Source organism: Convolutriloba macropyga, chromosome 14, assembly GCF_964194025.1.
Source record: "Convolutriloba macropyga chromosome 14, txConMacr16.3, whole genome shotgun sequence".
Lineage (NCBI taxonomy): Eukaryota > Metazoa > Xenacoelomorpha > Acoela > Convolutidae > Convolutriloba > Convolutriloba macropyga.
Genome location: NC_134481.1, coordinates 9,199,864 through 9,217,280, shown reverse-complemented (window position 1 = coordinate 9,217,280; position 17,417 = coordinate 9,199,864). Strand labels below are relative to the sequence as shown.

The 17,417-nt window shown below is 34.4% G+C and overlaps 1 protein-coding gene across 1 annotated transcript in view; it reads left to right on the top strand.

The window, feature by feature from the left end:
* The first annotated feature begins 2,006 nt into the window (after positions 1-2,006).
* LOC142353612 (sodium/calcium exchanger 3-like) overlaps positions 2,007-17,417 on the top strand; it is a 155,416-nt gene continuing 140,005 nt past the window's right edge. Inside the window, exons 1-2 of the mRNA XM_075405898.1 lie at positions 2,007-2,655; positions 6,794-7,014. Coding sequence (XP_075262013.1) covers positions 2,454-2,655; positions 6,794-7,014 — 423 coding nt within the window. The 5' untranslated portion in view covers positions 2,007-2,453. The remainder of the gene's footprint in view (positions 2,656-6,793; positions 7,015-17,417) is intronic.

The following is a 17,417-nucleotide window of genomic DNA, read 5'->3' as shown; positions in this document are numbered from 1 at the left end:
TATATATATATATATATATATATATATATATATATATATATATATATATATATATACATATATATATATATATACACACACATATATATATATATATATATATATATATATATATATATGTATTAGAACAACGTCCTAGTCACCCGAAGGAATTAAAGTTCTGACACGAGGGCGCTTGAGATAGAGTGCTGAGCACGAGGCCAGCAGGGATTAAGATTATGTTCTAAAGTTTTCAGAGAACTGAAGAGTACGAAAGTTTAGATTTTCATTCGAAATTGAAGTTAAAATGACAATTTTGCAGATCAGTGAATATATTTTTCTCAAAAATATAAAGGAGTTGAAACAAACCAAACGTCAGCGTCTTCAATAGCGGAGCAGCCAGGTATTTATAGCGATTTGGTTCAGGTGCAAAAATTAGTTTACGTACTTTAAAGATTGAAGTCAGACTTTCACTTCTTTAAGTCTAAATTCAACAAATTCAAACTCGGTTTCGTGCCTTGAATGCTTTCGTTTCCAATGAAATTGTACCCTGGGTTCTTAAACTTCCACAACTGTTCTGTTCAGTCTTCTAAAGACAAAATTGAACCTTGTTCCTAGAGGTTGTCACGAAATTGGAATGTAATTATTGCTTTTACTAGTATCACCATAGTTTAGAAAAACCATATTTCTATGACTGAGTAAAATTATTTTAATGGTACGAGTGCCCTTACATTAGGACGTTTCCACCCCGAGTTGTAGCAAGTAGTTAAAGGTTGTTGAAATTTTTGATCGTACTAAATAAAGAAGGGGGAAAATGAATTTCTGACCGTGTACTTGAAATATTGATAACCTTTTAAGTGGTTATCGAATGTTAAATGTCGTTAAATCATTGAATGTCATCGGGGTACGTACCTATACAAATAACACTGCACTGTCAATCTGCGTGCAATTTTTGTTTTAATCTACATCACAATTTCTGATGTGATCTCCACATCCCCTACAAGTTTTAATTCAAAAACACCAATTGCATATCATACATATGATTGCTAAGTTACAACCACCAACTTAGGGGCAGCAGTTTATCAAGAGTACTATACTCACGATTTTTATAGCATTTACTTTTTCCCTTAGGTTTTCGCCGAAGAAAAGCAAGAATATTTTAGGCTGCCTCTCGTTTGGGTTGAATAAAGTTGGGCTGCCTCTAGCTTTTAGCACACAATTTTTCGCCAAGTGTTCTCTAACAACGTTCACGCTGGAAAAGACCAAAAAGACCAATGCAATCATATTACAAGGAATTTCGGTACTCTAATAAACAGAGCAAAATTTTTACTGCGCTTCAGTTAGATTGCCAGCTTTTAAAAAAAAACAAGAGCGATAACTCTTTTTAAAGGAAGAAAACTAGTTATGAATTTGTCATCAAATTCACAAAACGACTTTATCCCCAAAAATATATTTCTCAACGATTTTCTGGGAGTAAAAACGCCTGCTTTCATAACTTATTGCACCTATTATAGGCTTCTCGCTGTCAGAGCGCAAGTGATATAAATGCTTTCATTTTTTCAACAGCTTTTTCTGTGATTTTAATTCAACAATCGTTTTTGTTAGCTTTCGTCATCTAGTCCTTTTTAAATAAAAAATTGATTGAACTATAATAACGCTGCTGAGATTTTGTTGAAAAATCAAACAGATGCATTTTTGGGAAGGCAGTTTTGTTCGACTGTTCCCTATGACGTTGCCTGGCCCTGAAATGGTTGCTTGAAAAGACACTCAGGTTTGCTTATTTAGTTAGCTTGTCTAAAACAATTAGAGAACTGTTTCCAAGAATCCATTGATCAGCTTTGACTCGTTTTAATTCTGTGCGGTACAGTAATAAGATAGCCCATGCAAAAACAGTTCTCTAACTATTAGTTTTACGCATCTCTATTGTGAAAGCCCCACTCTATAAAAAGTCTAGGACCAGCTTTAAAACAGTACAGTAAACAGCAGTGCTAGATTTAAAATCAAGGTCATTAAAGTCAACCAAGAAGTCAAAGTTTAAACTGCGATTGAGATCGGAATTATATATTGAGCGGAAGTTGAGTTTTTGTGTATGTACAAGGGACGCTAAATTTCAGTACAGTTATTGAGGACAAGAAAAGATATTATTCGTTTACAAAGGAACTAAACTTTTTCCAAACTAAGCTGAGTTATTTGGGAGATTTTTTTCAGTTAAATTTTTCTAAACGTCGCCATATTTGAAGTTAATTGATAGAAAAAAAATTTTCGTATAGAAATATATAATTTTATTTAGGTTTGTCTGTCAAGAAATAAAATTTGTGATCGAATTTCTGAAGAAGAATCACAGTTGTTAGGTCGCTTTTCATTTTTTTGCCTATTACCCAACTTTATGGAAAAAGATGACGTCTACGCAATTCGATGAGCAATTCCATAATCGATGTCGACGATAATGACAGTTTCCAGAATTGAAGTGAAGAATGTTTATTTCATTTATTCTGGATATACTTCTAATTTTAATATATTCAAAAACAGCGGGTGGTCAAGCTAGCAACGGCGAAAAGCAGACGATAAAGCATTACGATGATCAGTATAAATATTTGAGGTCAGAACTTAGTCTCGAGAGTTATTTGCTGCGATTTTTACGGGATGACAATTCTAGCGCTGCAGATAAAACGAACGGTTAGTGATTTTATAAATAAATTACTCGATAAATAACATTCTCGGTGAAAAGAAAATTATGAACATTACAGATCACCTCAAGGTTACATGAAAAATGATAACGACAAAATCCAGTGTTTTTTCATAAGACAACTACAAACAAATCAAGCAGTGAGTTTTTGGAGCCTTGTTTCTATGAGCGAGAGAATTTATATCTGAAATCTGATCGATACGCGGATAAAATAAAATTAGCGGCAGAATAATAGTTGATTTAGAGTTGACTTTGTTTTTGTCGTCATTGTTTTTGACTCACTATCAGAGATCTTCAGGTAATTTTTTTACAATTTTGAAACCTTTATAGTTGAAGCTTTTAAGTATCACGGTGTTTCTTTGAAAACCTCACGTAATCCCTCCTACACAAAAAAAACATATTGCGATTGATTCCCAATATCTGTCGCTTCGACAGATATTGGGAATTTTCTTTTTTGAAGTCTTGGAGGGTTCTGATTATTTAGGTTCTGGTTTCTCTGCAGATAATGTTGTTTCAGAAGGTTGTCCTCATTGTGAATTTCCAAGTTTGTGTTTAACGCGTATCTGATTTGTTTGAGATTCGGTCTTATCCACTGTTGGTTCAGTTTCCTTGATGCCTGCTTCTAGGCCTGCAATAGAGTTGGTTTCAATTGAATATTCCTAGAGGAACTTTTTTTGAATGTAAAAAATATCGGATGTATTATGAAACGGCCCTCCCGTTACGTTTATAAAATAGCACTTGCGCTTGAGTGCATAAAAAGTGTATGACCACAAAGAGAGAGGAGAGGAAACTGACTAGATTCGAAGTCTCTCGTGCCCTTTCTGATGATTATAACTACAGGAAATTTTTTTGCCTTTTTCACTTTAACTAAATGCGCTGGCGCTGTTGAAATTTGTTATTGCTGATACTTTCATTCTTCCTGAATGTAGTAATAGTTCAACAGAATCTTTGCCCTTCGTCTTTGAGGTACTCTAATGTGATTTGAAAGTGCTCTACAGGATTTGCTCAAATCACAACTTCGGTTTAGAAATCAGTGCTTGAGTGAACTCATCATTTTCTGAACGGCTCTTTCAGCTTTTTTGTGACCTCTCGGATGATTAATTTTCTTTACTCCCAGTGATTCGCAAAACTGTTTTGAAACCCCATTTACAATTGCTGGGCCATCAATAGACACTAAAATTGCAATTAGGAACAAAATAATGATTTCGGCCAGTGATGCTAGGTAACCAAGCTATCACATACTGTTTCTCTCCTAATGGTGCCGCTACGTTCGTCCCGGCACGTATCATATGTGGTTCTTTGAAAAACAAATACTTAATTTTGATTTGCCGTTCTAGATCAGTTTTATTTCAACTGTTCCAAGTAAAAATTTGATTTCTGCTTCCACCATTAATTTACTCTGTGAAATCAAAAGACCGCTAAAGCACACTCTATCATTGTCAGAATCGTCTTCGCCTAAAATCCTAATCAACTAAAATTATCTGAATGAGTTATATAATTTCCTGCTGTATACTTTAACGACGCAAACCGTCAAAACAATCTCACAAGTTGAAAGATTGAATTTTGTTTCGTCGAAAAATTAGTCTTGCATCTTAACTCACGAAAAGTTAGTTTTCCCAATTCATTTGATGCTAGGATCTTAGTAGCAAAATCCAGATCCAATTGTCCGTTAGAAATTGTCAGCCCAATTTTTCTTGCTTTTATTAGGTGGCTTTGCGGCCTTAATTTTTTCAAAAGCTAAAACTTTTGACTATTTTCCAGGCATAGCTTTTCCCGTTAATAAAAAGGCGTTTTGATTGCGCAGTCGGCTCTTCGTTACATGCTTACTTTTGTCGAAATAATCCTTAAATAATTCATACACATTAACTTGAACGATCAAAGCAACCAGAGTTCCTTCACGCTGTGATTCGTCATTGCATGGCTGTTCAGTTGAGTTCTAACTTTTTGGCAGCCATCTTTTGGTGTTTTTTTGTCTGTTTTCGGTTCCCTGCCACTCTGTGTCACACAAAATTATACCCATCTTTTGCTTCGAGGTGTCTCATTGCATCGTTCAAGTGAAGTTTTCCAAGCTTTTACATAGAGATTGTTGTTATCTTTTGGTTTTTTATAAGGTCTTTTTGAAGATGCACTGAATTTTTTTTGCATTAGCCGGCCTATAACCTCAAAAAGAGCCCGCAAAAAGAGCATTGTTTATTATATGTGCTTCAAAGGTTCAGTCATTTCGAGTATGTCTTTGATACCATCTGGCTGACTTAGTTTCGCTTCATCGTCCCTTGAAAGTGAGATTTAGATTTTTTAGCAATTCGTTTTCGAAATTGGCTACTAATTTAGGTTAATCAAATTTACAATAGTGTAATTGCTTTCCGATGAGCTCTAGTCAATGATGTTCCCCCTACACCTTGAACTACGGTCGAATATTCAGCCGTTATCACTCTCTGTTTGGGAGAAACGGAACTTCAAATCGCCATTGTGAATGCTTTAGATTGATAAAATGATAATTTCATTGGACTAAAACAGCTGCAATTTTCAGAAATGCATCTTCCTATTGCACATTCACAGAAAAAATAGGTTTTCCTTTCTCTTCTTATTTCTCTGCGCGATATTTAGCCAAAAAGCGACCAAATCTCTTCATTTATTGACTGAGCAGTCAAAAAGGTTATTGGTTGCTAGAATCAAGTTTCTGTGGTTGAGGTAGTTTTACATATGAGATCCGATTACTAGTTCAATAACATAACGATACCGCCAAAAATATTTGTGATCTGGCAGTGATAAATTTGTGATCTGGCAGTAGTCTGGGCACTAATGATGTAGTATCCAACAAGGGCAAAAAGAATCCAAATTGTTGAATTTTGAGTTAAACATTAAACTAAAGACAATATACGTAGAACTACTATTTATAGTTTCTGTCCGAAAATGTACACGGAAGTATTATATCAGCTAAAAATATTTCAAGTGATTTGCAGGTAAATGTTTTGGTGGATGATATTTCTAAATTCTTCTTGGGCATTATAATTGCGCTTAGTAGATAGAAAGAGTCAGTTTGGGGTCATTAGATGTTAGAATTGAGTTTCTGTTGTTGAGATAACTTTACATCTGAGATCTGATTGGTAGGTCATTAACACAATGATACCGCCAGCAAAAGTAGTTAATATTGGGTTTAGTTTTGAAGCGATTATTTATCTACTCAACATGAGAGATCGTCTATAATTTGTTCTAATTTCTCTTTGCGAAACTATAACAGTTAAAGCTTTTAAGTAATTCGACGTTTCCACGAAACCATCACACAGTTTTTTTTTGCACAATTCAACTTTTGACCCGCGTTATTACTTCACATTACGGTGAACTTCAATTGTGCGCTGTTTTGGTTAATAATGCATCCAGTTCGCCCATTATGTTCAATTGATTCCGGTCATTTTAATACTTCTGCATATAGCCAGAGAAATTAAGTCAGGATCAATTAATCTAGACTATGCTCAGCCATCATTATTACATAACACAGACGTTTATTAGTCGCGTCCTGACATCCCAGACAAAGACCAGCCATTACCAGAGAAGATTGACAACGCTTTGCGATGATTAGACAGTTCAGGCATCAATCATTATAGATTTGTAGATAAAATCAATCTAACTATTAGAAAAAGAAAAAAATTCGAGGCATCTAATTTCTAATGTCTAACATTAGAAATTAGATATTTAATTCGTCATGATTAGGCAATCCCGAAAACGATCAATCATGATCAACAAATCCGCAATACAAATAGTCATGATCACAAAAGTAAAGAAAAAAATCAAGCAAGTCACGTAGTCCGCAATTTTATCAAGTTTGTTCAGCCAGCTGGGACGGTCTGGACATACCGATCTTCCGTCTGGAACCTCAGCCTGGGAGTACACTCAAGAAATACGCATATAACCAGACGACGAAGCATTGCAAAAATCCATAGGCAGAATTAGAAGAAAATCGTAGTCCGCTTATTTATGTGGTCTTAGTACGTACAGAACATGTACGTACTAAGACCACATCCAGCATACCCTGTCCTAACCCTTTCAATTGGTCAACCTTGAACAAGGTGTTCAACCAAAACAGACAGGAATCCTAGAATTTGGAAATAAATAGTTTATCCTATTTAGGGTCCAGGTGTTACGAGGCCTGCACTGGAGCCGCTGATATCAACCTCTGTCCAAGCGAAGAGGACAACTGGCTGGTCTGGAATGACCCAGAGTGGGCAAGGGGTGTGGGGTACAGGGTGCTATTCGCCCTCTTCTACCTTGTCATTTTGCTGTACCTGTTCGTTGGGGTGTCCATTATCAGTGACAAATTCATGGCCGCTATTGAGGTCATCACTGCTAAGGTAATTTGTTACCTGTGTCAAAATTACCCGCTTAATTAAACCCCCTATACTGCTGGTCCGTACATTAGATACTTAAACGACGGGGTTAATCGCGGGACCACATGTATAACTTGAGAGTTCAACCCCTAGTTCTACTCTTGGTATATAGTTAAGTATTAAAGAAAGTTAAATGCAAATATGAATTAATAAGTTATGTTAAACAGCATCAAATATGAACCGAGCATTAAGGGATAGAATAATTAAAGTTATAAGATTGAAATAGCACAGATTGAACTATTCTAAGTTAACTTGTAACTTAGATAGAGTTTGAGAGATGTTAAATTATAACTTAGAGAAGTTAAGCTGAACTTACCTGATTTCCAAATTTGTGCTAAGTTAATATTTTATGACTTAGAGAGTTCTTAGTTAAGAACAAGTCACAAAATATTCTAAGTTAGAAAAATATCTCAAGTAAGCTGAGATTGAGCAAGGGAGCAATACGGGAGTATGATTTTAAATCAGAAGTTATCAGGGACCAAAAAGTGTTGGTGGTTGAGCGTGCAAGCTCCTTTTATACTTGCGGACACGTGGTTCTCTAGTATCCTATTGGATAGAGATAACGAGTGTCGACAGTGTTACCAAGGTTAACTTGGTGTTATCTGTGTGTCGTGACAATATCACGTCATAGTATTCTCAGTTTTAGTTAGTGATCTTAAAATAGTAGCTTATTCAAAACTACTTAGTAATTTGTTCACACGACAAAATGGACTTTGTCCAAATCAAGTTTGTGCTTCACGCACTATAACGTAAATTCTCAAAATAGCACTAAAATTATCAAATAGTGTTACTGAGTGTAGCACACTTCAGTACATCCCATCCCGGTCCATAGGTATTAAATCAAAATATCAAATTTTACATAATCGAATAAATTATTCAGCTTAATTTTATAATAATTAAGCATTTAAAGTTTGTGAGGTAGATTACTTGGTTAAAGTTCTAAAGTTCATCGTAGCTTCTTGTTTTTGAGTTCTCTCTTGAAGAAGGGTTGACGATGTCCTAAGATACAGGGCTGTACAAAATAATAGATCCAATTTTTTTGGCTGGTCGTTATAATAGACCTTTTGAAGTTTTTCTATAAAATTGTGCTGCTAGTACATCTGACGTTGAATAATAGAATAATATAATTTGAAGAATATACTGGTTAAGTTAATGGTCTATAATGACAAGCGAGGTAAATGAATAGGGAAATTAAAATTACTGCGCACAACACCATAAAGGCTAGAGTTGCCGCAATGACTCCCCAAATAAAGAATTCCGTTTCGTAATTCATCTTTATTTGAGTATTGTTGAAGAATAAATCAATTGAAGTAAGCCTTGTAGCTATAGTTTAAGGAATTAATATTTAGACTTGGTTGATCATTATGAATTAGCTTCATGAAATAACTGTTCTTGCTTTTCGTCATTGATTCAAAGTAAATAACAATTTCTTTTTGTTCAAAGTCTTCAAGAAATAAAATGACTTCGCATTGAAATTCAGAATAATATAATTCGGAGATTCTGAAAACTTTATCGTTAAAAATAATCTGTTTAGAAAAGTTAACCCAAGCGGATTCAACATGATCAGAGAGTTGACAATAATCTTTAAACCATTCGATATCAACACCTCCTTCAAAATATGTGTTCATTGTGAATTATATAGTAATTCAATTTTTGTGTCAATGGGGAGAATGGAAGACCATTTAATCTTTGAAAGGAATTGACAGGAAGATCCAAATAGTACTTAGACTATAAATGGCGGATGGCGATGAATGCATACCTGTTAACGAAAGATTGTAACATTTCTATATCCGTGATCACCAAAGTATTGAAGATTAACATATTAATTGAAATAAGTGAGAGGTCGAAAGTTTAGATTATTGATGTTAATAATTTCTTCTGTATGAATAAGTTTTAGAATTTCAAATAAATCGTACTCAGGAACTTGATGAAAATAAACTACAATTTCATTAGAATTGTTATCTTGTAAGAATAAGATAATCTCGTGTAACTCAAATGTCCAATGAACTGACAATGGTGTATAGAATTTATTTCCAACTAAGAATGTTTTCGAAGTTTTAATAACTTGCGATTGAATAAATTCAGCGAGATCACAATATGTTTTGAAATATTTAACGTCTACTGAAAGGTTGTAAGACATTAATTAAATTATGGAATTCAATGGAACAATCGAATGATGTCATAAGCAAGATAAATCGGTAAAGATAAAGAATAGATTTTATTAGAGAAGCGAGAACAAATCAAATCTGCAATCTAAAGATAGGAATGGACTCATTTTTCACCATAAATTGCGCTAAGTGTAATCAATGAAGATTGAAGAAATGCGGATTATTTTACTTGATGTAAGTAACGTAATAAAGAGAGTAAGGTAATCGAAATGACTAATAATTAGGCGTTTAAACTAACGAATAATTTTCCTCACCGCGGGAGAAAGAAGAAGTAATGAAGGAAGTACTGAACATCAACAACCACACATTTATCTATTCCATTCCGTGAGTGCTCAACGTGATGAGCGGAGGATGTGGAGTTGATGCTTCAGATTTGCGATCTCCAGTTGGAGCTCAGTAATCCGTTGTTCGAGCTGTTGAGAGCGCTGTCTTTCTGTCAGAAAGTTTTGCTGTACCTGATAAGTAAAGGTATCAAGCTGAGGATTGAGGTTTGCTGTAATATTATCAAACGGGACTTGTATTGTTTGTCCTTGAAGGTTGTGATTAGTTAGTAAATAACAGTTTTTGTTCGACAAATAACCAATGAGATTGAATCTATTGATGTTGGGTTGCAACTGGTAGATTAAATTTGTATCGTAGTTCGGGTGTCCACTAAAACCGGGGGTTTTAGCTTGTATCTCAGCTTGATTTTGTTTTTGTAGGCGGTCTTGCAGGGGAGAAATTGTGTAATGATGAAGATTAAGAAAGTTTGGTCGTGACAATTGAGTAGTTGTAGGGTTTGCTAAGACGTTGGGTGCCGTACTGTTTGTCTTGGATATATTTACTTCTAGCGGTGTCGCTGGGCTGAATGTCTCTCTAATGAATTGTTTACGTGGTTGTTTCTTTGCAATTGTATCTGCAGTTTTAGTTCTCTTTTTGGATGATGTAGATGATGATGTAACTGTTGTTGATGAATTTGCACTAGTTGCTTGAGTTTGTACTGCTGAAATCTTGATAGCTGAGAGAAAAGTTGTAGATGGGGTGACGTGAGTTGTGGGTTGTACTAGTCTGTCAAGTTGTTCAACTCCAGATTGGGGTTTAGAAGTTGATTGTGTATTTTATTCGGGCCAACCACTTGAAGGTTCCTTCTGAAAGACTGGTATCAGTTCGTTAGGGATTGAAGAAAGTTCCTGAAATATCAAGTATTCTCTACTCTTATTCTATTCTAAGAGTATATTTTTTGAAGTTATTTTGCAAGTATTCTCTTTTTCTTATTTTTTTGTATTCTCTTTCAAAGTAAATCAGTAGTAATTTTGAAGTCAGTCTGTATTATCATCATATAGTTTGATGATATTAAATTAATAGAGGAATTAATCCTATACTGGAGACGTAGGAACGTTGTGATCGTTTCTATTTTCGTCTTTATTATTCTCATCATGTAGGTTTGGGTAACCACTTTTATTCTCAAATCTTAAAGCTTTTAAGCTTATATTCTCTGCATAAGGTGGAGTTTGAATAACTCGTTCTCTAATATTAATATTTTCGGTTTTTGGAACTTGCATTGTCCGTTCTCTATTTTCATCAGTGTTATTATTATCAGAATTAGTTGCTTGATAGATAGAAGTCAAAATTGGAACTGACATTAAGTCAAATGTGGCAGCAAAGAGTGCCTTACCAAAGTGAATAGATGCATCTGTAATTTTGTTAATTTGCATTGCTCGAATTAAGCATAAGACTATGTCGATGAGTAGCTTAATGAATAAGAAAGCGGCAAAGAATATTCCGCATCGCTCAATTATATATTGTATTTTACCAAAGGTTTCAACAAATTGATTATTAAAGAAGTCCGGTGAAATGAATGAATCTAGATAAATAGTTCTAGAGTTATAATAATTCGTGCCTGAAATATTTGAAAATGATTCTCTGCTATCTATTAATGACTTAGTAAAGTGTTTGAGAACTCCTTTCATATTGGAGTTGAAAGTTATTGAATTCCAGAATGACATCATTTCTTTATATGTGTAGATAGAAGCATAAATACTTGCAGTAATAACATTTGCAATTTGTTGAATAACTATATGTGGTTTGAAGAGTGCAGGTCCTCTTAATTTTGTGATTTGTGGGGTTAGTTCAACCCATGAATTATCATCGTCAACATCTAGTTGAAATAAGTTGGAATGTTTTTCAGAGCACAATTGTTCTTCGGCTTCAGTGAAAGTTTGTCTAGAAATCGGATCAACGAAATGAATTTCATCTTCATAAAGAATTGGTATTCGATTATAGCACTTATTAAGAATCTGTAAGGGTGAATGAAATTCAGGACAATTATATAGCCAGGCAACATTGCCATTTGTTTTGAGAAACATAGATCTGTTTCTTGTTAAGGTATATCCAGCTAAACGCGGATTTTCATGAGAAATCATTAAAGTGTTAAGAATAGTTGAGCGCTCTAATTCACAGTCATTTCTTAATAGCTCTAGAGTAGAAGTTTGAAGTTGCCGAAGATTATTAAAGTGCAAATAGTCAATTTTTGTTCCAAGATGTGCTTCGAAATCAATATTCTCATAAACTTGAGAATATGTTGTATCAACTGTTTTGTTGTCACTGGAATAGAATTTATTTTTCAGAGTTATAGCACCAGTATCGGGTTTAAATTTGTGAATGGGTTCTCCAGTGTTCATATCAAATCCGTCACGAAGACTAATGTATAGAGAATCATATGGCGTAGGATATACTATTCGTGGATGGCTACATAAAGACTGTGGTTTATTATAAACTTGGAACATAAAGCTTTGTAAGTCGAAATCTGACTGAGCTGAAGTAAATTTAGGATCCTTTACTATGTAGTATTTGTCATTAGCTTTAATCATTTGAGCGTCAAAAGTACGAATTATAGTGAAAAGACAATTATTGGGTTCATCCCAAGTGTATGCAAATGGATCAGTAGATGTAGAATCGCAGCCTCCGGCTGATAAAGGACAAGGTAGAGGTATATTTTGCCACTTATTAACTGTGCCATCTCTAAGGTTTACATTCAGGCTAACATTTTGCATATATGTTTCATAAGTGTAATGTGTAATCCAACCTCGGGAGTTACATTCATTGTTTCCAGTTCCAACATCGCCTGAGTTAAAGTTTGAGAATAAAGATTTGTCAAAATCGAATTCTACTGAATTAGAAGAAGGGGAAAGCTTTATCTTTTTTCTTTCCTTTGCAAGTTTGCATTTCTGAGCATCAAGCTTAACTGAAGTAGTAATAGTATTATGTCTGGCATCTATGCCGCTAGAGTCAAAAGAATCGCAAAACCAACGTAATTGCTGTTGGGTTGCTTTACACATAGTTGCTTCTAGTTTAACTTTATAATTTCTTTGGTAGAGAGTGACTCGTGCTTGATTAGTGCTAATTTTATCAGGGCGAATTTCGCAGGGTGCTACTTTGTTGAGAGAATACATCTGGTTGGAAATCATTTTTGAGCAATCAAAGTGGTTAACATGAAGGTTAGGAGCTGTGTTTTCATAGATACTCATCTTTTCAATTGGTCTGGCGTCAGTGAAAGACGTTAGGAGTAATAATACAAGAAATATAACAAAGATCAAATATTTTGCAGGGCAAGCAGTTATAACACAGAGAAGTGCGAGAGGTAATATAGCAATAATCTTAAGAAACTGAGCAGAACGAATTTGGTTTCCTATGTAGGTTAAAAAATATTCTACTTTTGAAAGAAACGCTTTCTGATCAGTAAGTTTTTCTTTAAAGAACTGGTCTTTAGTCAGTGATAGTGGCATATGGACGTTGCGTTTTGACCAAATTAATAGCTTTTCAGGAGGGTCTAGAAATTTAAGGTACGGAATTTCTTCAGGTAGACAATTATCTCTACTTACGACACATTCTATGAAGTGTGGATGAGAATCGTTATATTCAACTAGGAGTTTTAATTCTGCAATATGCTGAGCAATTTCAGATTCAATATCAGTTGTTACAGGTAGGAACAGAGTTAAGCAAAGTAATATAAAAATAAGCATTTTGTAACTTACGTTTATTACTTCGTCTATTGCTGGTGATTTCTTGATTTCGCCGTCTTCCATTTAATAAACGAAGACAGTATAAGGTGAGTCTAACAGATTCAAGTTAATATTATCCGTGAAAGCAATTTGATATTTTAGCTCGTGAACGTGAGCGGGATTATAGGGTACCCAAAATATGACAAACTTTGCGTTATTTTCTGATGTTACGAAGAATGCAACTGTTCTCTGTTGATTAGAAACAAAACACTTGTCAAGTGTTACAGTTTTATTTCCGAATTTCAATATTTTCTGTAGGAGGAATATTCTAATATACGATAGTGGGTCGAATGCAAGGGCAGTAAGAACTTGTGTTTCAGGGGAAGGTGGTAACATAGATTAAGGGTCTACAGTAAAGGGAGCTTCGATGATATCAAGGTCTATTTCGTCTCTGTTGTTCAATTGGAAATGAAAGCGTTCAATATGCTCTGGTTTGTTAGGGGTCCAACAAACAATTATTTCTAAGTTTTTAAACTGGTCTTTAACGAAGAAAATAACAATGTTTTCTTTATATGAAATATATGATCGATCAATTTTTGCTGACTTGTTATTATATTTCAGGATTTTATGTGGGATGTTATAAGGACTGTAAGAAGTTGAGAATGTTGTTCTTGAAGCTATAACCCAATAATCGTTTAGCGGAATATTCATTGATCAGTTGGTGGTTCTAAAACCAAACAAGGGACATTTAAAATGTCTAAGTCAACTAGGCTTGAAGAATGAATTTGAAGTAATAAACTGTTAAGTTGTTGAGGGTTATATTTTCCCCAGAAGACAGCAATAGGGTCTTCGTTAGAGTTAGTAGCAAAGAATACTACAGTTCTTACTTCGTTAGAAATTTGACAACTGGTTAAGGTGTTAAATTCACTATTAAATTTCAGCTTTTGATTTGCCTTAATGGAAACTTTCACAAGTGTATCAGGGTTGATAGAAAGAGAAATAAGAAAATCGTTTTGGTCGAATGAGACTTCGGTCATATATTAGGATTGATTGTCTTTACGGTGTCGGTGTATTGTGGTGTGTTTAGCTGGTGATGAAAGTGTTTAGTGTAGTTAGTGTTTGTCGGGATTTAGAAACTTTCTGAATTGTCAGTCTCTAAAGAGTTATGAACTCCTGCTATAGTCAGTGACTGAGAATTGAATTGAGAATCAATATTGAACTGAGATACCTGGTATACGTGTTGTGGAGATGTGTTGTTGCAAATATTTGGTGTTCACAAATTGAAATGCTTGAAAACTTTGCTAAGTTTTCTAAGTTTATTAGATGAAAGAGGCAAAATGTGAAAGATAGAATTTGGGACAGAGAGAAAGAAAGGGAGAGAGAGAGAGAGAGAGAGAGAGAGAGAGAGAGAGAGATGTTCAAGGTAGAGCTGAATTGTGAGAGAAAGAAGTGATTGATTTCAGAAGGTAACTGAGAAAAGTGATTTTGAATTTGGGTAAGGCTCTTAAATAGTGGTTTTCAGGGTTAAGTTACCAAAATATGTGTGCTCATTTCTGATTGGCCAATCACTAGCTGTGACTAGTGCCATATGGCATGTTGTTAAACTGTGATATGATTGAAATGTTGCGCTAAGTTCTCTATTTTTAGCACAGAATTACGTTTATTAGCAGGTTTTTGGGCACAAATTATGTGTGTTTTGACCATTCCTGTAAAATGAAAACAAACAGTGTATTACGTGTTGTCTGTCGATAGTAGCTAGGTTAAAAGGTGGCATAATATTAATTTGAATATATCTTATATTGTCATTTATTTCATGAAGTTAGGTATTTAGTCTATAACCAATCTTAATACATGGGCGAATCGTGAAAGTTGAATTTATTCATAACTAAGATAGCAAGGTTGATGATTTTTGGGCTGAAGGTAGTTTGTGCATCAGAACGTCGTGTGATATAGAAATCATAAACAAAAAGTTTGCTAATTTCTTAGGGCTACCTTTTTTATTCTATACCCAATCTTAATACATGGGAGAAAATTCGATGTGGTCAGTACTTTCTGACACGATTTTCAAAATTGAGCAAACTTGGCAGTGCAATAGCTGTTGTATAGACACGTTATTTGAACCAAAAATAGGCGTCAAAAACAATTGAGACTTTCTAGGGCTACCTTTTTTATTCTATACCAAATCTTAATACATGGGAGAAAATTAAAAATTGTTGTTGTTCTAAAGCTAAAGCTTCAGATTTACTAATCGCTTAACTGAACATTGTATGGGCAACTATTACTATTACGTGTATGAGACAGCGAAAAACAATTTGTTTTCAGTTTAACTCATTTTATCTGGGTTTTTCTACGCAAAAAATATAATTTCACCAATTTCATGTCCTTGTTATGAAATTGTGACGACTTTTTGGACGAAAATGAAAATTCTACTCTGAACACATTAACTACTAATACTTTGTATGTTCTATAACGAACTTTCACTTGTCTATCGCGTAAAACCTCTAAAGGGGAACACTTTACAGATTGTAAGGTAACGATATAGAAAAGTTTCATTTTTCTTTTAAAACTCTTGCTAACTCTCTTTCTTTTCAAAAGTCAGTTGGTATTTCAGGGTATATCTACTAATCACAGATTTTAATATAAAAATCTGAAAGTTTAAATGCAATCGGAATTGTTAATAAAAAACGCGAACAGAAATAAATTCACTAACTTTAACTTTTTTTGGGATTTATAGTACAGTATTTCTAACTTGTGTGTTGTAAACTTTTGTGAACTATTAAAGCAAGCATGCGTTTGTGCAACTATGTGGTCTGAGTTGTTGAGCGGATAAATTTATCAAGTTATAGCTCTTCCTGACAAATGTGTAAGGTTTGCGCTTAGGCGACATAATTCTTACGAGGAGAATTTAAATTTGCGGTTAGTTATTTGTTCTTAAGTGATCTAATGTTTATTTTAAACATTCCTTGGGTCCTTAAGCTAGTAAAGTTAGCTCTATTTGCTGACTGAATAAAATGCTTAAATGTGCATCTCCTGACTAAATGCTATTTTACGTGGGTTAAATTTTTTGCAAGGGACAAATTTTTGTACTCAAGTAATTAAATATTTGCTCATGGGGGACTCGTTTCCACTTAGCTTTGCTTTGTGTAACATGTGTTTTCAGCGTTAGTTTGAAATAAGAGGTATGCATAAATGTTGAAAGTGTACGAATGTTGAACATGTATAGAAGTTTTGTGTGTGTAACAGCTTGCAACGGTGATTAATTGCGTGCTTTATGTAAGATTTGTGTTGAGTGGGCTATTTGCTTTTTGCCTTAAACGTTTCTATTATACAGTTGATCTCTCTTGACTATTAATTTCCAAAACTTTATATTTTCCTTCGCCTGTTAACTTCAATTTTAGTTCTTTTAGACTTTCTTCTTTCTTTTAGTTTAATTTTAATTTTTGTTTATTTCCTTTTCTGTTCATTTCTTATTTCTTTGCATTACTTTAATCTTTCTGTTCTCGATTTAATCTTAAACTTTAAAATCTTCATTATGTCTTTCTGGGATATGAATGTCTTGGAGCCGGGTGAGGAGCTTCAAAACTTGTTATGTGAGGCTGAATATCTTCTTGAACAACAGGGCATAGTTCTAGTTCCTGTTTCTGATTTCAGGCTAAAGGTGCGTCAGTACCTTTATAAAAACTATATTAATGAAAATATCGGGGATTTGGAAGCTTCTGATTTTCTGTTTTACCTATCAACTTCATACAAGCACCTTAACATCATTTTGGGGCATGAAGAAATATTGGGAATCTGTCGGGCCAGTACCATGCTCAATCCGTGGGACAAGCGAGAAGCTCGCACTGTCTCTAGCAGGACAGTGGATGTGATTGAGTTCTTCTTGGGGAGGAATGTGAGTACTGTTTATTGACTTCTAGATTTTAATTTGTGTAATCTAGAGGCCTTCAGCCTGGCTGTTGGAGAAAAATTGTGTATTGAGACCAAATGTTAGAATATGAAGCTTGCATATGAGAAAAAAGGGGAAGGAGTAAAAAAAATTTTCAAAATAAAGTTTGGTATGGGGTACAGTTTTGTGTTTAGTTCTTCAAGGAGTTTAACGTGGGCCACAAGGTAGAATGGGAATATGAGGCTCACGAAAAGTTAGAAAACCACCTATGGGCGTTACAACAGGCGTGGTGGGATCCAGAAGTAGGTCCAGTATTGCAGGATGCATATAAGA